The 24,800-nt window shown below is 40.3% G+C and overlaps 2 protein-coding genes across 7 annotated transcripts in view; both read left to right on the top strand.

Annotated features, from left to right (window-relative positions):
- pdlim5b (PDZ and LIM domain 5b) overlaps window positions 1-2,715 on the top strand; it is a 34,611-nt gene extending 31,896 nt beyond the window's left edge. For all 5 annotated transcript variants that reach the window (XM_080510265.1, XM_080510264.1, XM_080510263.1 and 2 more), the window contains 5 exons: window positions 606-786; window positions 917-1,097; window positions 1,260-1,380; window positions 1,475-1,590; window positions 1,702-2,715. In XM_080510265.1, coding sequence (XP_080366391.1) covers window positions 606-786; window positions 917-1,097; window positions 1,260-1,380; window positions 1,475-1,590; window positions 1,702-1,791 — 689 coding nt within the window. In that variant the 3' untranslated portion in view covers window positions 1,792-2,715. The remainder of the gene's footprint in view (window positions 1-605; window positions 787-916; window positions 1,098-1,259; window positions 1,381-1,474; window positions 1,591-1,701) is intronic.
- A 2,014-nt stretch (window positions 2,716-4,729) lies between these two features.
- Window positions 4,730-24,800, top strand: part of bmpr1bb (bone morphogenetic protein receptor, type IBb) — a 51,443-nt gene continuing 31,372 nt past the window's right edge. For both annotated transcript variants that reach the window (XM_080510557.1, XM_080510556.1), the window contains exons 1-3: window positions 4,730-4,860; window positions 8,615-8,683; window positions 11,009-11,165. The gene's annotated coding sequence lies outside the window, so the exon portion shown is untranslated. The remainder of the gene's footprint in view (window positions 4,861-8,614; window positions 8,684-11,008; window positions 11,166-24,800) is intronic.

Raw genomic sequence — 24,800 nt, 5'->3', positions numbered from 1 at the left:
TACATAAGTAAGCACCGTTCAAAGCAACAAAATTACACAAGGAAATGATCCAAAAATCTGTGCATTGAAAACTCATGACTGTTCTGGTTTTGTATTGTAAGGATTGCAAATTAAAATGTATCTTCTCATGTAAATGCAAGATGTCTGACTATGGACATTTATTTGATACATTTTAAAATGTATTTTAGTGCTCTCTTCCAATATTGTAGCTGTATCCCACTTGTATTGTCGAGCAGAGCCTCTGGGGCTGAAAGATGAGAGGAGAGGCATTATTTTTCCAGGTGTCCTGGATCATGTTGTTTCTTTCAGTGGGAAAAATCATCCTTTTGTCTGAACAAGGAGGGGTAGTTGTGTCCAGCACTGCTTTCTCATGTTTTCGGTCTCCAAGGTCATCAAATCATTCCAATCTTATCAGACACTCTTTCTAGTCATTATTCAACATCACATGGTTGTGGATCGGTGGGAAAACAACTTGCCTACGTTATTTCATTGGTAGTTTGCTTGGATACTTTTAACTGAAATCACTTCTCATTGGTTTTTGCTTTGCCATACTTTTTTTTTCTTTTCCCATTCAGACAGTAATCCAGTCTTTTTTTTCCGTTAAGGTCTCTCTAAGGTTGGAGCACTTCCCTCATTTGGCAAAGTTTCCTCTCCTGCTCCCAGAGGTCCCGACCGCCCCACTCCTCAGCCTCATCCCCAGGACCTCAACTCTCTGGTGCAGCGAGCCGAGCACATCCCAGCTGGTACCCGCACCCCGATGTGCGGCAAGTGCAACAATGTCATCAGGTACAATCATAAAACAAATCTCAAACCACCTCAAGTTTTTGAGTGATGAAACGCCTCACTGAGGTCATTTTGTGCAGATTTTGGACCGAAGCTGTGAGTGAGCTCTCGTCCTGTTGTTTTTGCTCGCCAGGGGTCCATTCCTCGTGGCCATGGGCAAGTCATGGCATCCTGAGGAGTTCAACTGTGACCACTGCCACTCTTCCCTGGCAGAACATGGATTTGTGGAAGAGAAGGACCATGTGTACTGTGAGCGTTGCTACGAGCAGTTCTTTGCTCCCGCCTGCGCTCGCTGCAACCAGAAGATTCTCGGGGTTTGTGACAACACGGCTTTCCACTTGTATATCCAGAACTCTCATTATCCTCCACTATAAAGACTTAAAAAAAATACCCACAAATATAGTATGTAAAGTTCCTGTGACATTGCCATAAAAATGTCTTTAACGTTTCTTTCATTTATAATTATTTTTCTCTAGGAAGTCATGAACGCCCTGAAACAGACCTGGCACGTGTCTTGTTTCGTCTGCGTCGCCTGCCAAAAGCCAATCACAGGCAACATGTTCCACATGGAAGATGGACAGCCCTACTGTGAAATGGGTAGAGTAGAAATCCACAAACATTTAGCAAAATGTTATATATATCTTACCTTGCAAAGAAATCGAAGTTTTAATCCATGAACTATTCTTTTCAGATTACTACAAGCTGTTTGGCACCAACTGCCATGGCTGCGACTTCCCAATCGAGGCGGGGGACAAGTACCTGGACGCTGTGGGATACACCTGGCATGACACCTGCTTCGTTTGCACGGTGGGTCCAGACGGTAGTTTCTCTTGGCAAAAAGGGTCATCATGGAGATATAATACTGTTTACTACAGTAAATGATGCATGGAAAATGAACATGTTTCTCGCTGTCCACAGGTCTGCTCCACTAATCTGGAAGGTCAGCCGTACTTCTCCAAGAAAGACAAGCCTTTGTGCAAGAAACATGCCCACACTGTCAACGTCTGAGCTGATCCCTGGAATACAAAACAGACAGGGCAAGAATTTATAGTTCAATCAGATGTTAGGTTACAAATGATCTGTGTGGCAGTTTTGTGTCTTCACACGTGGTTTAAAGATTCTGCTGAAAGCTTCATTTTTCTCTCTCATTTTGAGTTAATGCTATTCTCAATAATTTCACATCACTGTTTCAATGCACTGTTAATCTTATTTTCCAGTTCAGCACTTGTGCAAGTAGGTTCATAATACCCATGTTTGTACTGGGCTTTTTGTCAAAGCTGTGCTGAGCTCTCGATGGGCATTTCTGTATAGGAGAGTTTACTGCAGTGACCTACAGAAGTCACAGGTATATAAAAATTGACATGCCATGTTTGTTTTTTTTTCCATCTAGCTCTAGATTGAGGAAGGAGGTTTATTTAACTAAGGGCAATAATATTTATTTGTACTCGGTCAATGTGCTCTTGCAAGAAAATGGGAAATTTTATTACTTTTTTTTTTTTTTTTTAAATCTACATGATACTTAATCACTCCCACTGTGTAAATGCACCTGTGAGCAATGCAAGTAGTGGTGAGAAAACAATGTGCATGTTTTGGGTCATTGTTTAATGCAACATAGACTTTTTCAAATAGGCTTGATATCGACGAAACAGTTCATGAAGTGATGTTCTGGTATTTGTGTTTATTTTGTAATGTCTTTATTTCAAGAGCAAACTGAGTAATGATGGCACTTCCACTTGATAGCAACGTCGATGCGTATGCATCTGGCTCCTGCCATAAAAAAAAAGTATTTTTTTAGATTTAGTGTAAAAACCTGCAAACTCCGAGGAGTTGAACTCTCTGTGCCTCATCAAGACTTCTTAATGTTGTATTATTTCCTTTTTTTTTTTGTTCAATTAACAGGACAGAATTATAATATATACTTCCAAAAGATGAGTTCTGATGTCACTTTTTCTTGACCTTGTAGTTTATCTGCATGCAAATCGAATATGAGAATGAACACCCATAATCTCGTCAGGCTCCCAACTTGCATGCTCTGTCTTACAACTTTCACATTACACAATAATATTAAAGACTGCTGAAATTAATGGGCAATAAAAAGCACAACTCTTTTGTGCTGACTCATTGTTTTCAATTTGAAATATGGAAAGTCATTTATTGATGGTCTGGAACTGCAGCTGAAAGATTAAAAAAACAAAAAAAAATAATTGTAATCCTGTGGAGACAGCATCCCCATGACCTCCAAATTCACCCTGCTGCTTGCTGGCCCTGTCAGAAACTCTCTGGCGCCCCCATGAAAGGCCAGCAACACACTTAGAATACCACTGTACTGGATCGAGTCATTAAACAGAAGTCGGCTCATTTGACCGTTTTATGTGTTTATCAATACCTGGAAAGCTTCAGCAGCAAACTCGTGGTGTGTGATGGCCTCTTATGTGTGCAATAAATCTATTGTTCTGACAATAATTACTTAGAGGAGTTTAAGAGGCAGGCAGGCGGGCTCCTACTACCTCGACGTGTCTCCTGAACTAACACGGAAAGGAGGAATCCATCCATGTACCTGCTCTTGTCTTCTAAATAATCTACAACTATTTGACAAGCACCACAGAGTCGGGTGAGAGGTGGAAAGACTGATGAAACTTGGAAATAAAATGCATTGCTTGAATTAACAAAAAAAACACTGAAGTTGAAGTACAAAGCCTAGTTTTCAAATTGTATGAAAAGTGTTAATTACTTTTAAAACCACATTTATTTGCAATGTCAATAGGAGGTATTTCGAGTTTCAATGACAAACAATTTTGTATTGTAACAAATGTAAATATAAAGTTATATTCTCTGTGGCAAAAATAAACACATTGGTAATGAAGGTGCAGGGGAAAAATAATTGAGGTAAGTGACCATTTTTGACATGGAAATACAAGAATATAGAAATAAGTTGAAAGAATGTCCACTTTGAAATGTATGCTCTATAGTTGTATGATCATATTTAGGCTTTTAGAAACTACATTATACAGAAGAACAGTGGTTTACACAACAATGTGTAGCCATTATTTTTTCACAGAAATCAATGTGTCCACTGAGATTTCCTTGAATATAAATGGCAAATATGGCTGTGTATTTTACATTGTAAAGTCTTGAAATATCTTTGAATGGCACGCTAGGATTGAAGTGTTACATTTTTAAGTCTTCACATTTCCTCCGAACTAAGTTAATAACTCACAAAATACATGATGAAATAGTTCTGCTATACACTGTGGTGTAACTTGGGTGTTGTGAATGTTTCAGATTTCCACCACTTCTTCGTCAAACTTCTCAATATCGGATTGCTTTGATTGAAGCATCCCACGCTTGCTTTAATATATTGAAACTTTTAAAATTCATAACATAATATTTGACGAGGAGCACTGAGATCGTATAAAAATGAAGACATAATGTGGTTTATTTGTCTGTTTATTTTGGAAAAAAACAAGCACATGGCATGACATTTTATTTATTAGCTGTATATTCCAAGAGAAGTGTTTTTATTACTGATTACTGATTTTATTACAAACATGACCAAAAATAGTATTTTTAATCAGCTTTGAAACTTAGAACTTCATTGTCTTTTCATAACCGCTGTGTCAATAACAGGATTAAAGTTGATTGTATTCGTGGGAGTACTCAGCAGTGACTTTTGATTACATGGTGTAAATTGTACTTGAATAGGAAATCGCCTCTTTATAATAGCAGCAACAAGTACCACAAATTATAGTTTCACTTAATTAAAGCCATTTATTTGTAATTCCACAGTGCTGATACAGTTTTGATTTGTGAGTATCGGAGAAAGCTACGTGTGACCAACATGTGCGCTCTTTTTCATGGATGTGCACTTCTTCAAGACGTCGGAGGTGGGAGCTGTGCGCGCATTGCGCGCGGAGCGACGCCACACTCAGCCAAGCCACAGATAACCCGCGGTGGGCAGCACGCACTTGGGGGAAAAAGTCTGCCACAAGCCTCACTTGAAAATAAAAGACACTTCGCGGGAGCCTGAATCGACGCAGACTCGGATCTTTGAGCCGCAGTGGCGGAAGGAAGGAGACGGTAAGGACACTCCGGAGGAGGGAAAAGAAACGCGCCTCGTCTCTGTCGGAGCGCAGTTGGAGTAAATAGTTTCAGGCTGGATGATCAAGCTTCCGTCTGTCTGAAACTAGAGCATTTTCCCTTTATTTGTTTTCGAACTTCATTTTTGTTTATGACTCCAGTGATTGTTGCGCTGCCTGCTCTGCGGGTTTGACGCACGCAGCAGCTGCGCGCGATCATCGGGACCACACAATGTTGTTGGAGGAGTCTGACGACGATGATGACGATGATTATGATAACAGTGATGCTGCTGATGGTGATGTTTATCAATTGTTCGTTTATAGCTGCATCATGGTGTGATCTCGAAGGAAAAAAACAAAACAAAAACGTTTTTGTGCATTGAGCTTGTTGAAAGTGAAAACTTTGAAGTGCCATTCCTATGAAGATGATGCTTGTATTTTTGTGTATATTTTTTTTAAATATCATTTTATATCAATACTGCAGCTTTTTACTTTAAAAAAAAATCACAATATCTTCAGTATCAGTTATGACAGTGAAACCTTTCTAGATGGTTGATTAAACAGCTTCACATTTAAGTTCATGGAGTTGATGTAAAGTTTTGGAACACAACACTGCAAGGTGTGTCAGGGCTAGAAGGGTGGGGTCGATGGGTTGTGGTGTTTATTTTCCCAGAATGTTTTATTGCTTGTAATTCCTTTCAAGAAATCCTGATGTGTTTGCTACGATTTCTCTCCTCGACTAATGAAGTTCCTTCCATCATAGCAAAATATTTAGTTTTTCCTCTGCGTTAAAAAACAGAAGAGAACGTAGATCCACCTCTACCAATTTCACACAAATTACCTTCATCTCCAGATTTGCAGGTACCTTACTTGACTTGTAGATTCAATTTTTTTGCACTTTAAGGACTTCTCGTCCTCTGTTAATCTAAAAGTGAAATCACCGATCGATCGAATGACAACCTGTGCCAACTCCATCTGCTGATAAAGATCCTGTGATATGATCGCAAGCCACTAAATGGAAACTGTAGTCAGCCCTCTGTGATTGATTTAATTTCATGACTGCTGTGCTCACTTGCCAGTTCAGATTCAGATAATGCTCATCACTGCAGAGCAGAGTTAAGTACATTTGGGAAAATGTGTAACAGTGAGATGCACAATTTTTACACTGCCTGTGTGTGTTAATGCCTGGCAGTGAGCTAAAGACACAATTACCAGTTGGTACATAGTGGCAATGGGTCAATAACAACACTTGATTGTTGAACGCGAGACACAAAGCCTCTTTGTGCTCCTCACTGTGCATTGGTGAACCAAAGCTGATGAAAGCTCATGTTTGCATGGGCATCTCCAATACCAGATGCACCTCGCTCAAGTCTGAGGTCCAGTTCTGGAATACTTGGACAGCTCTTGAACTCCTTACAAGACAGAGAAGCCCATTGAGCCACAGCTGAGTGAGTGTTTGGGAGTAATATTGAACATGGAGAGAGTGCTCAAACCACCACCACCACCCACCACACCAGCACTTGCCCTGGCTCTACCCGGGCCTGTCCTTTGGCTTACATGTTAGAAGGTGGCATGTCAAGTGAGGGTGCTTGGCAAAGAGGCTCTTTGTGGTCTACCGCAGACTTCTGCCTCAAGTGTTTCACTGTGTTTGCCTCTCTGGCACTGATGGCTGACACTGACTGCATGTGCATATGTCTATCTTGTTAGACCTGTTATGTTAAAGGCATGAAGGCAGCCTTGTGAAATTGTGTACTAATAAACCTTGATATGAAGTATAATGCTTGCTAATCCCGAAATCTATTAAATGTGAGCCTAAGTGGTCCTCGGGGTCCACGCTCAGTGCATGTGAACTAGAAGAGCAGATAATGGTTTTCTATTTGTGGTTTGCCAAAACTTTCCCAAATAGTCAAGTGAGGAATGATGAGACATTTTCGAATATTCAAGCTTGGTGAAAATTTAGCTGGAGATGCACTAAAATCAGCGCTGTAGGTTTTTGTATGAGCCACTGTATAATTGTCACCATTCACCTAAATTAAAGCTCTTGGACTGCTGGTTGCTGCCTTTTCAATAAAAAAAAAAAAAGTCAAATAGTTTTTCTTGCATTTCTTTTGAAATGTATTTTTTAAACTCACTGAAAACAACTGGATGAAAATAACAATTTTAACTAACATTTTTACTTGTAAATATATACATTTTTCCTTTCTGGCAGCTTAACATTTCTCATGTGCTATTATAGTTCATGTAATAAGACATTATATCATTTATTTAGTTGTATGTAAAGTTCGTAGTGTCATATACTATATGTTATATATAACAGATATCTCTTTTGACATCAAAATAATAAAACAATGATAAAATATGATGTCATTGCATTTTTATTTAGATGTTTTAGGAAAATAAAGATACAAATTCAGTTTTATTTCAAAACAATGCAAATATGATTTGCTGTTTCTATTAATCTGGAGTTACAAATATTCCAGTAACATACCTTAACTGGTTGCGAGGTTCAATCCGGTCAAATGAGCTTCCAGTTAATTTTTATATAAAAAATACACCCATGATCTTCGACTCTGAGTTCCTCCAGAGTCAGGGCAGAGTTTGTCATTTTTTGCTAAACTTAGCAAGCTGTGACCCTTCACCTTCAGTTTCCTTCCTTATAATTACAGGAAGCAAGTCCAGCCAATCCAGACTGAGAGTCCTGCTGCATATTAACTAGCCCAGTGGTAGCAGTATTTGTAGAGCAGACAGGTAATGTCCAAATATGTGAACGGAGAGAGAAGTTTTAACAGGATATTCTGGGAGATATTAAAAGCCGAGGTTCATGTCGGTTTGCCGATGCTGCAGAGGAGACGATAAGGAACATGAAAGATTTGAGTTTATCAATTCACACTCATGTAATATGAGCGGCGGTGATGGTCGGCCAAGGAAATGGTGAAGTTGAAGTATATCGAGATACAGGCAGTCAGAGATTGAATTCCAGACACACTTTTCTCAATGTCTTTTCCAGCTGTGAGGGCATTGTATTATTATTTTTTTTTTAAATTCATTTCCTGTCGTTTCCTCCCTTCTGTGTGCATACTGATTGCAAAGCATCTCACATCAAGGATCACTGCAGATATGGATTTTCCATCTGTTATTTATTAATTCAGTTATTTTTCTGCAAATTCACTCCAGACTAAAACTCACAAATAGTTGAATTTTTTTCAAACTGAAGCCCCGTTAGCGCAGATAGTCCCAGGGGCGCCTCTCTGTGTTTGCTTCATTGAATCAGTTACTTTATTTAATGGCTCATATTTAATGACTACATTGTTGTTGTGCCATTATGTTTGTTTGTTTTGTCTCTGTACGTCCTCAAGCTCTTATGAACTAGTGAGTACAGAAATAAGTCTCTTGGTCTTGTTCCACTCAAGAACAATCATCGTCTTACCTGTACGCCTCTCTGGCTTTGACAATTAATGCCCCGCTCACAGTTTCATGATCCATGGCCACTGATTGGAGACAAACATGGGCAACAGGGATTAAAGCTGCGAGCTGGAAGGTTCAGCCACTCTGTGAACGAAAGCCGACATCCTGTTATTAGAGAAAAGGGAGAATGAGGTACAGGATGGTCAAAGGATGATTGAAGATGGAAGAGCGGACAAGGAGAGGGGTTGCTACATGATTGCGTTAAAGTCGTGAAATTACTTTAGTTTGAAACATGGTCTTTGGCATAAGATCATAAGATCCTTCTAACAATTCCACTTTCTTTCTTCCAGAAAAAGACAAGTGCTGGAGCTCTGGCTGGACTCAGTGACAGGATGCTTGCAGGAGCCCCTGTTTGGATGGTGAGCCTCATCTCTCCCACTGAGAATACTTGTTATAGATTGAATGATATGTATCATGTTTATCTGAACATTTGTGATCGTAAAACTGAGTTTCATTGATAAACTCACAATAGTAAAGTTGAGTGGATTCACTCAATGCGACAAGCTGATGATATAGCGAAGAATTGTAATCTAAAGCTAAAAGCTGTATTGATCAGTGCTGGCTGAGTGTTGGTTTTCTTGCAGTAGAGGTACTATTTGGCAGAGTTTGTGTTGTGTGTATGTTTGTGTTTTGAGATTGTGATTCTGTCTCTGCAGCGATTTCCCTCCAAAGTGGCGAGCTAATTGACTTTCTGCTGTTCACACTGATAGGCGATGTAAAATAAACCACACTGTCTTTTCGACTGAAGTGTCATGCTGGACTCAGACCAACGATACTGACCAGACTTCCAGGAATGAATGAAATCACAAACTGAGTACCGTAGATGCCTAGGACTGTAAAGTGTTCATGTGATGGCTTTATCCAATGCCCATGCATCAAGGCAGGGTCATCAACCTGCGCGGGTCACTAAGCTCTCACAGGCCAAACAGAGAGAGAAACACCCACGTTTACACCAATTAACCTCAACTGCACAACTTCTCACTCTTCTGCACCACTGTGCAGCCAATATCAACACAACATATTCATATCATGAGAAAATTGCACAATTCTGTCTCTTGCCTGTATGCAACCCTAGTTAATTGTGACTGTACATTGATCAACTGTGTTCTCGAGCAGAAGCAGTCGTCTTGTCTCGCTATAGCCTTCGGAGGAGGAGGAGTGGTTTATGTGACTTGCACGCAGGAAAAACTTCAAAATCTTCTTTACTAATGCTAAACAGCTTTTAAATTGCCCTTGTTATGTTACGTATTGTTATGTGCAGCTTTGATTTAAATAAAATGAACACATACTGCACATTGCAGCACAAAGGATCATTCCTAGTCTTTGATGCACATGTATATTTTACACTCTTGATTTCAGCAGTGAGTTGGCGTGCTGCATTGTTTAATTAGCATTCCTTTGACATAGAGCAATGAACTTGCCACTACAAGACTCATCATAAAATGGGAAAATATGCTGACACAGCTCCGACGTGTAACCTGTGTGGAGTTCGAGCCATGCATTGCTGTGAAAAACGGGAGTTACTGTCTGCAGAGAGGACAATAGTAGCCTGTATGCGTTTGGGGGGGCTCACTCAGACTTCTGTGACAGTGACCTGCCGGCCAGAAAGCAAAGAGTGGCAAAGCCAAGCGCTGGTTTGGGTCGGAGGGTAACTCACACCCGTAAAGAATGTCAAGAATCTGTGAGTTAAAGTTCACACTGTATCACCATCTGCGGCTGGATCCTAGCAAATAAAAGACAGCTGTGTTCGTCTGAGTGTGTGTGTGTGTGTGTGTGTGTGTGTGTGTGTGTGTGTGTGTGTGTGCGCGCGCGCGCGTGCGTGCGTGCGTGCGTGCGTGCGTGCGTGCGTGAGTGCGTGTGTGTGTTTGTGTTAGAAACCATGTGTGCCTTTACGTGGAAAGAGAAAAATATTGTACGAAAATTTAAAAAAAGTTACGATTATGCAAATATAATCTGTGGCGTTTCATTTGGCCTACACACACACACACACACACACACACACACACACACACACACATACATACATACATACATACATACATACACACACACACAGACCGGCAGACAGGATGTCAGCTCATAATTATAACGTAATGCTTTATTAAGAAGAGACAGGTCAGCAGCAGGACCACCCAGAAACACATCACAAGTCACCTGTTTCAGCTGAGAGGGAAAAGATTCAACACTCCTCTTTCTTAGTCTAACGCTACACCCAGCTGTGATTCGGTCTGTTATTTTGCTGACACAGTGTTGTCTCAAGGTTAGCGAAATATGTTTTATGGTTCCTTCTTTCTTTGCTTTGACTTGTGCAAACGTCGTGATTCTTTATGTGAAGAAGTGGTTGCCTGTTTCTCCTCATTCGAAACACATTGTCAGTGATCTTCTTTTTGACGGTTCGATCTTTCAACAGACTAGCAAGAGAAGCTTTGTTCTGAAGTCTTTCACATGTGTGTTCTGCTGCAGCCCTTATTCCGGCACCATATCTGATTCTGAAATTGGACCTCATGCTTGTTCACCAAATAGCAAGTGACAGCAAGTGCCACTCAGACTGTGAGAGGAGATGGAGAAACAGATGAAATCAATTTCTGTCTTGTTCGTGGTCTTCCTGTTTCTTGGCCCATGATGACAGATTGTAAAATGGCTTTTGCATGTGAACCTCTTGTTTTTTTTTTTTAATTCTTCAGATTTGGGGGAGGGCAAAGGGCATTTAGAGTTGTGCCTATGAAGCCGGGTGTGAGGACGTGCACTGACGTCAGAGCCTTTACAGTTCAAACCCTGAAGACAAGGAGGGCGCCACAGTAAAAGCACAGGAGAAGTTGGGATTTGCGACGATTATATCAGGTGAGTCTACTCTCAAAATTACATCTTTTCCCAAAAGTAATCCAATCATTAAAAACAAAGTTCATCCTTCATCCTGTAATGTGTGCGGCAGAATGGAGTTCACTGTGTGTGGGGATAACAAAATATTCTATTTCCAGCTTCTGCTGGCTATATGTTTGGCTCCCAGTGACACATTGCTTTATCAGGAAACAAAACCACACGCAACCTCTCTCACAGACACTCTCACACGTGATCTGCACCACAGTCTTTGACAGTGTTTGGCACTGGTTGCAGGCTTAGGGAGGCAGCCATAACAGGTGGAAGGTGATAAACTCATGTCAACACCTCTTAAGAACAACTATAACAATGGATTAGCCAAACTACTATTGAAAACAAAAGGTGAGTCATGTTACCGTATGCTGCATCTCAGTTCGCAGGTGTTATCGCCCCCTATTTGTTCTGTATGTCTGTTCTATGCGGTGATTATTTTCAGCTTATGACAGCTGTTGGAATCGTTTGAACGAGTTTTCCATCCTTGTCCCGGTTACGTGTCCAATAATTTTTTTATCCAGTTTTCCAGTTGCAGTAATTTGTCCCATATGGAGCTTTATTAGGTGTCTCATTTCACTTTTTAAAATATCTTGATACTGATGATGCCAAAATATCCCATAGCTATAAATATGGCTAACTGGCATTCAGCCTCAGCTAAAGTGTTTATCTTTGTTTATCAAGTAATTTCATGAAATTACTTGTCTTACTTCGTTAGTGGAACAGATGGCTGACGACGTCACTGAAAGATTAGCTGCCAGGCTTCCTCAAATAAATTGGTTAAAGTTGTGTTGGGTTTGGCTGTAATTGACCACGTGGGACACAACTCCACTGAGTACTATGGAAACAGTCAACGGTGCTACTTTATTTATGCGTTTTGTGTTTTCAAAACAATGTTGTTTTTTTAATTATTTGATTACCACCCTATTGTCTTTATTTTTAAATGTCTTATTTCTGAAAGTACTGTACTACAACTCAAATGGCTGCTGTCATAGATTTGCTACTGTGATTTGCGTAGTATTGTTTTGCTTATCAAATTAACTTCACAGGGAAAAAAAAAAAAGATTTGGCTACAGCAATCGTTCGTGTTAGTTACAGCTCGAGCCCATCTGAGAAGGAACCGGCTTCCTCCCCTGTAGCTCCCACATCTTTACATTGAAGGGAGAATGATCAGATTACAACCAAAAGAAAAGAGAGAGAGAGAGAGAGTAGCTGCTTGCAAACCTGCTACACCCCATATTGTTATTGCAGGTGTTTGGGAGAAGTTACAGCTGTTAATTTCCTCTTTGTGGCGACACATGTGGGACTGCGGTCACACATGAATGGCCACAGACTCTAGCATGTTGGCATGCGAGAACACACAGGTTACAATTTGAAAATTAGAGGGTAGTTTTGGGGGCTACTACAGCCTTTGGTCCCATCAATCCACTGACTGAATCTGCTATATGTCTTTGTTTTTTTTAACTTGTATATTTAAAGAAGACTAGGTCAGTTTTATTCCCGCAAGTGCTGTAAATGTTATCCTGATATGTACCATTGAGACAAATTTGTTGTATCATTAACCTCAAAATCTGCTAAACTAGTGTATTTAATTACGCTGTATTCCTGAATTGGGATAAAGTCCACAGTCAGAGCAGATAGATGGACATTTTGAGCTCCTTGAACGTGTTTTTATGTTCATCTAATTAGTATCAGACAAATATACAAGTAACGCAAGAGACAGAGGCTGGCGCCTTCATCTCTGGTTGATCTCATCACCGTCTGATGGACTGACTTGTGCTGCAGCTCCGTCTTCCGCTTGTCAACACACTCCACTGGCACCATCATGTGCTGACGCAACTTAGACATTCATTGTTACTTAAATTGAATTAGAACAATGGTTTTCAAAGTGTGGCTTGGGCAGACACAGAGCTTCAGCAGACATAATGTGGAGGTCAAAAAGATGTTTGTTTTCTGCATCAGTTTTTTGGGGTTTTTTTGTATTTTGAGAAGAACAAAAACTTTAAGACATACTACACATTTTACAGAAACACATTTTCAAAACTGAATTTGTTGTAGATGTGATAGAGAAAATTGTACCTTATGAAATACTTTTTAAAACAAAACTATAACAGCTCTGGTGTTTGTTGACTAGAGATCCAAATATCCTGTAATAATAGTGTTGAAATTGAAAAAACAGAAATACAAAATATAATGATTCGCTAAGGCAGTACAGTATATGTTTTAAGGGGAACATTTGTGGGGTTAGAGGATGTGATATGTTACTCGCCTTCACTTTGCAAACCCATAACAAAAAAATAAATCAAATATCTTTAAATAATGATCCTGTACTTTCTTAGAATAGATATGCATTCACAGTAGACTAAAATCTAGGAACATTTTGTTCCTAGGTTTGATATTATTATTATTTTATATGTCTATTTATCAAGCATTGTTCATGTTCACTGCCTCACATTGTATAAAGTTAGTGTTGATGAGCAGGTCCTGCTGCTTTCCTTCAATATGTATTGTGACAAGAAGACAACAGTGGTTCATTTGGAATTTTCAATAAGATGGAGTTTAATCAATGGCTGCACATGTTCCGAACACAAAACTTTCACTCGCAAGAAATTACAAACTGAAAAATACTTCACATGCATGCACACATTCTACTCTTTCTTCTATTAAGAGTTGTTTTCTCCTCTTGCCATGCAGGGGCCAGGGTGCTGGGTGTTCCCCACCTTTTAAACCTGTATTAATTTTAGTTTTTGTAAGTGCTGCAAATTAAGCAGTAAGTAACCTTTGGGTGGACAGTTCCAGGGGAGTGCAAGTGGGTGAGGAGTGGGAAAGGGAGAAGAGGGAAGCTCAGAGAAAGAAAAAAAAAACCTCAAATGTGAAAATGACTGGAACTCCCAGGGTTTTCAAAACAGAACTTAAGATTTCATTACACATACCTGGACAACTGAGGGTATGGAAAAACCCCTCCCATGCATGCCCTCAACAGCTGGGTTGGTCAGAGGAATAATAAGAATAATGTAAACTAAATAGAACGGAGACGAGTCCCAGCCAGCGCAGCCAGCACGTGTCAGCTTCAGAAAACTGCTGAACCCCGGTCATCAATCACAGGCGGGTGGGCCTCAGTCACGCTGACAGCTTCAGACAAAAAAGAGTCAGAGTTTTTGGGCTGATCCTCTGTGTGTAGTTGGGCCAGTGACAACTGCTGCTCGCCGAGTCAGGTTCAATTGGATCGCATTCAGAACTGGCCAATAATGAAGCGTTACGTCAAACTACTGACAACAGGGTAAAGGCTAATGGCCTTCACTTGTCAATAAGTCCTGTTGCCCGTGTTCTCGCCGGTCCTCCTCGGTGTTGTTTTATTAGGTTTCAGAGTTGGTGTAAGCTGCGGATCATGAATACCAGCTATGTGAGTGTGTTGTGGGAATATTCTCATGGTGGGTTGACAGCCTCCTGGTAAGAGTATAACTGCAGGCAGTAAATTGGTCTAAAGCAAGCAAAACAGAGCAAAGGGAGACAGACAATCTTGAGGGCCCATGCTGGAGTTTAGTCTCTAAAACTGAACCTTCCCCAGGGCTCTGTCATAAGGACAAGGGGGGATATGGGGATGTAATGATAGAAGTCAAGGGCAGGGGGGATCCTAAAGACGAAGCCTCCAGGCTTTCTACACAGAGATCTAACTTTGTCTGTGTAAACATGTCTGGAATGACACAGTCATTGTGTGTGTTGTGTTACATGTGAAGCTTATGTGTGTGTCTGCAATAGGAAGCAGACATGAACAGTTTAAATGAAAATATTCCTCAATGATTTTCTTGCTGCTGGTTGAAACACCACAGAGGGTATTTAATGTGTTGTTTGTCCATCATTGGCCTGAATATTTCATCCCCTGTGGACATTTCAGTGATATAAGAAAAGTGAAGGTTATCAAGCTGCGGATAAATTAATTGACTGTTTTGTTGCAATCTGGAGAAAAATATTCAGTTTAAAAATAGGGCTGTAATTACAATGATAACACCTTATTGGAAGGACGTGGCTTACATTTTCCAATTACTAAACACTTAAATATCGTGCTTGAATTGTAACAGAGCTATCAGATTGTGTCAACTGTTTTGCTCGTGTCAATGGATATTTATGTCTCATTTGGTTTGATAATGTGCAGCAATTAAAAAAAAATGCAATTAGCAAAATAATTTACATAGAATCACACAGTCTGTGTTTTGCATGTGTGTGTGTGTGTGTGTGTGTGTGTGTGTGTGTGTGTGTGTGTGTGTGTGTGTGTGTGTGTGTGTGTGTGTGTGTGTGTGTGTGTGTGTGTGTGTGTGTGTGTTTTTTCCATTTGCACGAATGTCACACAAACATTTGCACAATAGATACTCCAGATTCTTGTGAGACAAAGGGACATTACCAACCGAGGCACATACATCTTGCACAGCAGTTGCACAGCAGTTGCGCAGCCCTGCTCGACAACCGATAAATGTTGAACTAGATAAATGAAATAAATTGATTCAAATCCAGCTATAAGTTTGTCTTCAGATGACAAGCAGAATGGAATCTGAGGCATTACAATGTTGTATACGAAAAAAGTTGAATGGTTCAAAATGCAAACGTTATCAGATATTTTGGGAACTCTTTTGCCAATCCCATATATAGTGAAGCTATATGTTAGCGTTTGGTCCTCCTACCAAATCATACTAAAGAACAGTATTCATCTCATTTAAATTTGCTATATGAGCTATGATGTTTTGCCCGGATCACCAGGCTACATGTTTCTTCTTCCCAGTCTTATTCTTAGAAATTCTCTCCAGGCTGCAGCCTGATACTTTCATAACATCATTATTAAAACCCTTGAAATATTTTTTAAGTCATGTCATAATTTAACCCTCTGATGTACATGTAAATGCAACCTCGGTCTGTCGTAAAAATCATAAATTGGCAAGATGGGCAGACTTTGAACATAGACACACGTCTTGTTCTGGCTCTCTTATTTCACTTGATATGTTTCTACAGAAACCCAAGCGGGCTGTATTTCTCTTGTTCACAGACATGCGTTTATTCTGTGGAGCCAGAACAAACGAAGTTCATCATCAGTCTGATGTTCTCAATCCTCTGTGACTTGAATGGATGGCTCACTGCGTCCAATCGTTTCTTCACCCACTGTCTGTCTATATTAGACACAGGCTGACAGGACAGCTGTTTCTATGCCTTGTCTTGATCAATTTTGTGCTCGCATATGTGTGCCTTTTCAAGAGATATGGCAAGGCAAATTCATGTTATGTGCCTTGTTTAATGGTGCAGACTGTCTCCCAGCTCCAGTGTCTGATTCTGACATCGGACCCGAAAGGGGAATCATCACCAAAGAATTTAACCGACTTTGATCGCCGGCCGATCCAGCGAAGGTGCGGGGTTAATGTGCTGTGCGAAGAGGAAAGTATGACACGCTCACTGAAGGTTGGGCTGTGTGCGGCACAAACGCGCAAAGCTCATTGTCTAGACAGTTGACTGTGAATGTGCTTTGTCTGTCAGGCAACTGTAAAATAGCTTCCAGTGGTAAAGGACAGACCTTCATGCTCTTAAACATGAAGGAAAAGCAGCTATGACCTCACGCTCTGCCAATGATAGCTGTAATAAACAAACAGAAGACTGTTTCTGCTCACCAGGATATTTACAGAGCACCATCAGGTTAATACAAATCTTAAAGAAAGATGCACAGTTTTGGTTTGGCTGCTGTGTGCTCTTTTGTTGCAAACCACCCAATCACATTATTGCACGGAGCGGCACAGATAAATAAGTCTCATAAAACCAACACACTGTAGTTTTAAACGTAACATTGATTCAGTTTCTTTTAACCTCCACATTTGATAAATACTTGAGATGAATAGTGATCTTTTAGCCTTGTCTCAGGTTTGCACGCCACCAACTGAACATGTCCAGAGGTCTTCTGTAAGAGCCCGTGGAAAAGGAGGAAGTGGCCATCCATCACGGACAGCATGTGATGACATGTTTGACCCCGTGTCCTTTCCCACTCTACAGACACACACAAAATACTGCCTTTGTGGTACTCTGCTGATCTGAATGCCAGTGCTTCACCTCCTGTCACATTGTTTCTTCATTTACTAACATTTATCATTACATTTCAGAAGAGACAAAGAAGTGAAACCTGTATTTTACATTGACCTTTTTTACCGTGAGAAATCTCCTACTTGTACAAAATATTGCTCGGGTACAATATATGATATGAGATCCAATGTTAACTGTCTCAAAATGGATGTAAACCATTCATTAAAAAAAAAAATGGACTCAGAACATTTTCAAGCGATCTACAGACATGTGACATTTACAGAATGGATTTTTAAACCTTGTGATTCAATATTGGAACACAATTCATTATTTCACCATGCTATGGTTATAAACGTTCAAAGTAAGTGGAAAGTTGTATTATTAATGGTTCTGTTTTGTATTTTAATCATAACATGGGAAAAAGCTAAGATTCAGCTTTGAGCAGCTTGTTAAGGAGTACAGATCTGCATTAAATTATATTGTCTGTAATTTGGCATAGTAAAGAGGTGATGCTTGATCTATATATGTGCAAATATAGTACAAATATAGTACACTACACAATGGCAAACAATTTGATGGATTCACTAGAAAGCGTTTCATAAATCTTAAGAACATGATATCTGGTTGCAAAACAAATTGGTGAAACTGGTGTGGCGTAGGAGTAGGAGTGTCAGACTGTTTTATTTGAGGGGCATTTACAGACCAGTTTAATGTTGAGTGTAAGAAGTAAAATAATAGCACAATAAGTTAGATCACAACTCCAAATGGTTCATTTTGTTTTAGTGCAAATGTTGCATTATGAAAAAAAAGGCGCATTTAATTCAGTCTCTTTATAAAGCCTGAAAAAAACAAAGTGCATTTCAACATTATTGCATTTGTAAGGATGCAAAATACAGGAACTTGTCTACAAATCTTGTTTCCCCATTTGGCTCGTATTTTTTTTTTTCTCTTTGAATTTTGTTGTTTTCAAAAATGGAACAAATGACTGAACCTTGAGCTTTGATCGCCTTTCCAAATCTGCCATAATATCTGAACGTGTTTCTCTTCAGGTTGACATTGGCTAGAGTCTGCTACTTCTTAGGTAATGCAATTATCGCAGCCTTTATCGTGCATATTTTCACAAACTCACCCCATGTGGCTTTGATGCTCACAGCACTTCAGGAGAAACCAGGAAGCCTGCGCTCACTACCGCACCGCTGATCTCTTGGCTCAGATCTCAGTGTGGTGTTATGTCCCATAATCTTAATAAGGCATTAGGATCCCCAGTGAATAATTTAGAAACAAGCTACATTTATTGAAACAGTTATAGCTGTTATCTTTGTAAGTTATACACTTAGCAGCCTTTCACCTTTAATGGATCCCCCAGCTGCCCAGCTTTGGCCCACTGGCTGTTTAGTTCACAATTTTCTTGTGACAACGAGAGAAAGAACATGAATGCGAATGACCAAAAGTATTTAACAACATGATGGCTGTAGTGTGGTTGGTGGTTTTAGTTCACATGCTGGAAATGTTTGGTGATTTTCTCGCTGACTAAAAGAGACTAAAACATCCTGCAGATGCAGGAAAGTGCGCCAGAACTCATTACACAAAATTTCATCTTTCAGCGCAACACAGAAAATCCTGTTTGGGCCAGTGTTGTAATTTTCATTTAAGTGTAAAATCTTGGATAAGGCAGTATTCCTCTTAAAACCCAACTGAGTAAAGGACGGTTTCTTTTTTTCTTTTTTTTTGCATATCCAGATGCAAGTATAATACTTTATTGGTGAACTTCTTAATCTGCCACAGCTGTTCAATTGTAAATAGAATTAACCCCATGAATTGTGTGATGTTGACTTTGGATTTTGTACACTTTCTCACTGAGTCCTGGTAGCCGTGCTCTCTGAGAATGACTTCATGGGTTTCAGGTTGCCCGCTGTGGCTTGAGTTCCCAGGGGGGTCCGGAGAGCCTGAGTGTAGACCTAGAGAGCAGAGCTGTGTTGTGAATAGACACTCATTCTCTCCTTCCTCTCTCACACACACACACACACACACACACACACACACACACACACACACACACACACACACACACACACACACACACACACACACACACACACACACACACACACACACACACACACACACACACACACACACACACACAACCTCTTGGACTGACCTCCCTGCCACCTCAGTCTGAGCTCAGAGTTTGTTATTGGCTCAGTTAGGATGTGTTGACAGATGAGGCAGATGTGTGTTCCCTTCTCGTAGATAGTTTGTCAGTGTTGCTTTCAAAGTTGAAAAGCTTTCGGAATTAGCTAAATAAATACAATAATTTGGCTGTAAGGTATACTGGTTAAATAGTATGTTTTCTCAATTAGGAGCCTTTTGTTGGTTATTTGTCTTTAATGTGGTGTTTTGTTTGCATTTTAGGAAGGATGATTTGTGTGGGCCTGCCTCTATTTATGGTTGTTTTGATGACAGGGTTAGCAGTTCTTTGAGGAGGACATACTGTCTGCATTATTGCATGAAAGGTTTGCATTCGTTTTGCGATTAATGAAATATCTGAGCCACATTTAAAGCGTTCTGAGGTGCACGTTTTAAAAATCACCTCATAGTTTCAGAAGATTTTGAAATATTTGTTTCCCTCTTTTTAAAAAAAAACATTTTAAAAGCCACTCAGCCACGGATTCTTTGCTGGCGATCAATTCCTTCTGGGGCTTTCAGACAGTGCACAGTGCTGTCAGGGTTTCCGCCTGGCAACATCTGAGTTCTCGAATACATGGTAGCAGGGTGCAAATGGAGTATTTCCGCTCCTGTCTGTGTGGAATCCTAATTTTCTTCTACACTGCAAACTGCTGTTGTAATTTTCTAATACAAAAAAAATTAACTGCTCCAGGCCAAATGATGACATATTCATCTCCCCCTTACTTTTGCTCTCCATTGATCTGTGTTCTCTGCACACTAAGAACTGATCATTCAATTAACTCCATTGGCTCCTCTGTCATTTCTCCCTCTGTAGTTTACACAGAAAGGTCCAACTATCCTGAGCTCTGATGGCAGTGCCTTGTTATCAAATGTGGCAGCTGCCATCCATCTCTAATCCCTACTGCTGCAACCTGCTGCCATGTCTGCTCCGAAAACAGCGAAGGTTGGCTGCAGCAACGCTGACATCCCTCCTCAGTTGGAAATTATTATCGAAGAAGAATTGATTTACCGTGTAACAATTACTTCTTGTGTAGTACATTAACTGCTCTCAGACTGTGTAATTGATTGTTGGTTGTCATGAAATTTTGTCCATCATCTGTTTTAGTTGTTCATAGCAGAGTCAACCCCGTCCACATACAGCAGTGAGCCAGCTTTCCTCTGTTTTTCTTTTCCACTCCCTTCATGGACACACACCTGTGATGGCTGTCATTGGTTGGGCTCAGAAACACACACACACACACACACACACACACACACACACACACACACACACACACACACACACACACACACACACACACACACACACACACACACACACACACACACACACACACACACACACACACACACACACACACACACACACACACACACACACACACACACACACACACACACACACACACAACTAATTCATCAAGGAATTGCTGACTTTGAGGACTTAAAACTGCTTGTTTGTTTCTTTTGAGGGGTTTTATGTTAAAATGTGATGGATAGAAGCAGGGAGTTCAGGTATTTGCGCCCGTCTGAGAGCCAAACTGGAAAGTTTTTGAATCGCCTCGCCTCATCAGTGGAAAACTTTTAACACTTGAGGATTGTACATGCTTCAATACAAAGTTTGACGGTAGGGGTTTGTCCATAATCCTGTATTGATCCTTCCGAGACAGGCTGTCTGGTGGACTGACACTTTGCTGTACCTAAGGGCACACAGCCACACTGGCTGCATGCCTCACCACATCTAACTATAGCAGCAAATACACGCCGAGGCCAATTTGCGGCAGATTTAATGGTTCATAGTGGAGTTATTATGTTGGATCGAGAAAATCAGAATTGCCCATTTTGTTTTCCACTTTAAATGTCAGTCTGTCTATTATTTAGCCTGTTGTATGTAAAGCCTGTATATTGTGGATACTTCACCGTTGCTGGCTAACACACTGCATTCCCAATTGGACTAAACTGCACTAGAGGGAGTCAGCGGCATTAGAAAACATTACCAGCCAGAGTTTGTAAGTCCCTATAATTAAGGAAGAAAAATAGTAAGGTGCCTAAAACCTATATTTCATATGTAGTGTTGGAAATAACTGACAACTTAATAAACATGCATTCCTGCAACTGCACTGCTTTAGGCACCAGCTACTGATCACTATTGTGAACTTAAATCATACTTAATGTTCTTTGAGCTCATTTCTTGTTACTTTTATCTGTGAAAAGAAAGTTGTTGATTTAGTGTTAGCTGACATTAGCCTCCCACTTCAGTACCTGCAATGTATTCACGACCTGAAATGCACATTGGCTGACCTTTTTGAGACCTGTCAACTGCTCTCTGCATGTTGGTAGATTCAGAGGAGTTGCTAAGGGGGCTTGTGCTAGAATGTAAACAGGTTTACAGAAATGAACAAACCATTTATGCATGAATGACTTCCCTGTACAACAAAAGGTCAGTTTCCTGACAATTTATCACTGCCCAGTAATGGTAATTATATGTTAAGGAGAGAAAATACAGCAAGAGACACATATGTCCATATGTTCTCACTAAAACATAGATGTGCATTCTTTATGATTAATTGACAAGTGCCAGTGAATAAAGACTGTTGTCCCTGCCTAAGGATGAGTAGTGGAAGCTTTCTGCTCACATGTGCCTTGTTTTTATTGACATTGTTTTTACTGCAAGTGGGTGTTGAAATAGAGCTTCTTTTTTAGCATGATATATATTGCCACACGCTGACATCAGGGTATTTTACAAGCCACTGATTGCGTCTCATGAATGCCTGTGGAGTAAAGAGGTGCAGCCTTGGATGAAGTGGTGCTCAGGTGTGCTGTCAAAAGCAGCTGTCGGCGCCTCATTGAGGAAGTGTCAGAGAGCACTGGAGGACTTGTGAATGAAAACGTGAGTGAGTCAGGTGGACATGTTTGATTGTAAATTTCCTGAGATCCACGCTGTATAAGCTTTGACTGTTTGCCCGAAGTGAAATAAATGTCATTGTAGCCGGCAGGAGTTAAACTGTAAAGACAGAAAATTCAATCATTGCACGGCCATACCGTAAATGTAGTTGATTCACTGCTTGTTTTCCATGTCAGTTGACTGTGGCCAAGTAAAACTGATGTTATAAGGAAATTACAGGTAATTAGCTAACCGGAAAGCCCAGGAGGTTTCTGTAATAAAATCAGAGAAAAAAATGACCATCACAATCACTATGTTGTAGTGAAATACTAATCCATCCAGATAAGAGAAATATGTCCACACTTCGCACATGCATTTTTCAGCCTGCACAAATTCAATGTGTATTCATATATGTTGACTTCTAATGCCCAAATTAGATGGGTTTTTCTGCAGTTATTTTGAAATTGTTTTGGTTAAAACAAGATAAATGATGTAGTGCTTACAAAATGAAATTCAAGAGCATTATAATGAAAGTTGCAATGTGTTATTCCCCACCTGTAGAATGGTAGGATGATGGCCATTTTAAGCATGTTTGCGATTGACATCAATTGAAAGAGCCCAAAAATATTGGATTACTCAATATATTTCAAGGTGAAAATCTTCAATCCATAGAGTTTGATTAATAATGAAGGAATACAATTACTCCCACAATTCTGATAAATCCTTGTTGTAGATGTTCCCTCTTATCGTTGGTCCCATTGCTGGTGAGGACAGAATTTGCCCACTCTTTGTTTCGAGTCTTAATCTTAATGCTTGGGAGCTGACAGCTCTGATTTACTTACATCTATTTGATGTGATGTGTCTGGTCTTCCGTTGAAGTACCTTTAATCACTGTGTGGAAGAGATCTGTTTAGCCCCCCCCCCCCCCCCCCCCAAGTAAAAACAATTAAGTTGAAGGGTTATGTGAAGACCAGACCCTAAATTTATGAATATGTTTTCCCAAATCACTTTAGCACTCTTTTAGTCCGACTAAAATGGATAATAGCTACCAACCAGGCACAGCTAAAATGGTAGGTGCAGTCCGCCTGTCTGAAGCATCTGTCTGTGGAACAGCGGTTTGCAAAACATCCCCATCAATCAGTTGGTAGAACTCCGTCAGTGGCTTTGACGACCAACTGGGAGCCCAGCTACTTTCCAGGATGAATGTATAAAGGCCGAGTGAGGGATTCCAGGTCTGTAAAGCCAAACAAAGTGTGTGAGTGTGGCAGAAATAAAGCAGAGGAGTCACTGATGATAGATTCTAAATGCTAGAGAAGTATCACGTCATGCTTATTGGTGTGTGCCGGTGTGCCAGAGGAATAAAAGGAATAGTCGGAAAAAAGGACAGAATAAGAGACAATAGCTGGAGTGTGACAGAACAGACAGTCGGAACGTGTGGTTGCATTCTCGCTTTGTTCCATGAAATCACAGTTGTGGCAGATGCAGGATAGACGGCGAGCAGCTGTTTTGCTCTCTGTTCTCCGGTTACAGACGCTGGCACTGCCTGCACTCTGGGGATGGGCAGAGGGGCACGTTGTTGAGTCTTGATAGTGTTTGTTCTCTGAGGGTGGGCACAAAGAGTCCTCAGACCAATACTCCTCCAGTATTCTTGGCATTGGAAGAGAGGAACGTGGCCGAAGGTGTCAAGAAGAGTGGGGCTGGTGTCAAGACATAACATGCAGCTGGTCCTGCTCTCACAGGACCTGTGGCGCCATTAATTACTCTGACTGTGGAGACTACAGCAAACTCAAAATATTATTGGAAAATCACTTTTATTGTTCCCATTGGTAGATGTCAGATCAAATTAAATTCAACTACAGAGTATTTGACAAATCTGAGGCATGTGTTGAGATTTGTCAGAGTTAATAATAAACTGACACATACAAGAAGTGTTGCACTTAACTGAAGTGCAAATGGATATATAATTATAACTCAAGCTTTTTATGTTGTAAACGGTGGGGAAAAAAAGGTGATGAGAATTTAAATACAGTGCATCTAGCTGATTAGATCTCTGCATTAGTGCAAGCTGCAAGAAACAGTGGACTTAAAAAAAAGTTATTCATTTATCTGTGCCTTTGGTTCGCTCTGATCTGTGTGGAGTTTGACATCTAAAATGTGATCAACAATGTCTCTTTTTGAACAGCTGTCTGCCAAGTTTGTCACACACTGCATGTCTAGAATTAAATGGACTAAATAAATGCTCTCAGGGGTTCCGTTTGGAGTGAGGAATGCATTCATCACTGTTTCAGTTGGGTGTATTCAGCTTCACAGTGTGTAGTTTTATTATTTTTGTTCGAAACCAAGCTTGAACACTCTGGACCAGAATCACACCAACAATAATACATTTGCAGCTGAGCTCCAGCGACTCGGCTTTAAAAAAATTCATTCCACTCCCCACATCTTATCCTGCCAATTAATACTGCGCAGAGCTTTTGTGTTAATAA

Source organism: Blennius ocellaris (assembly GCF_963422515.1).
Source record: "Blennius ocellaris genome assembly, chromosome: 15".
Classification (NCBI taxonomy): domain Eukaryota; kingdom Metazoa; phylum Chordata; class Actinopteri; order Blenniiformes; family Blenniidae; genus Blennius; species Blennius ocellaris.
This window is presented reverse-complemented; position numbering and strand designations above follow the sequence as displayed.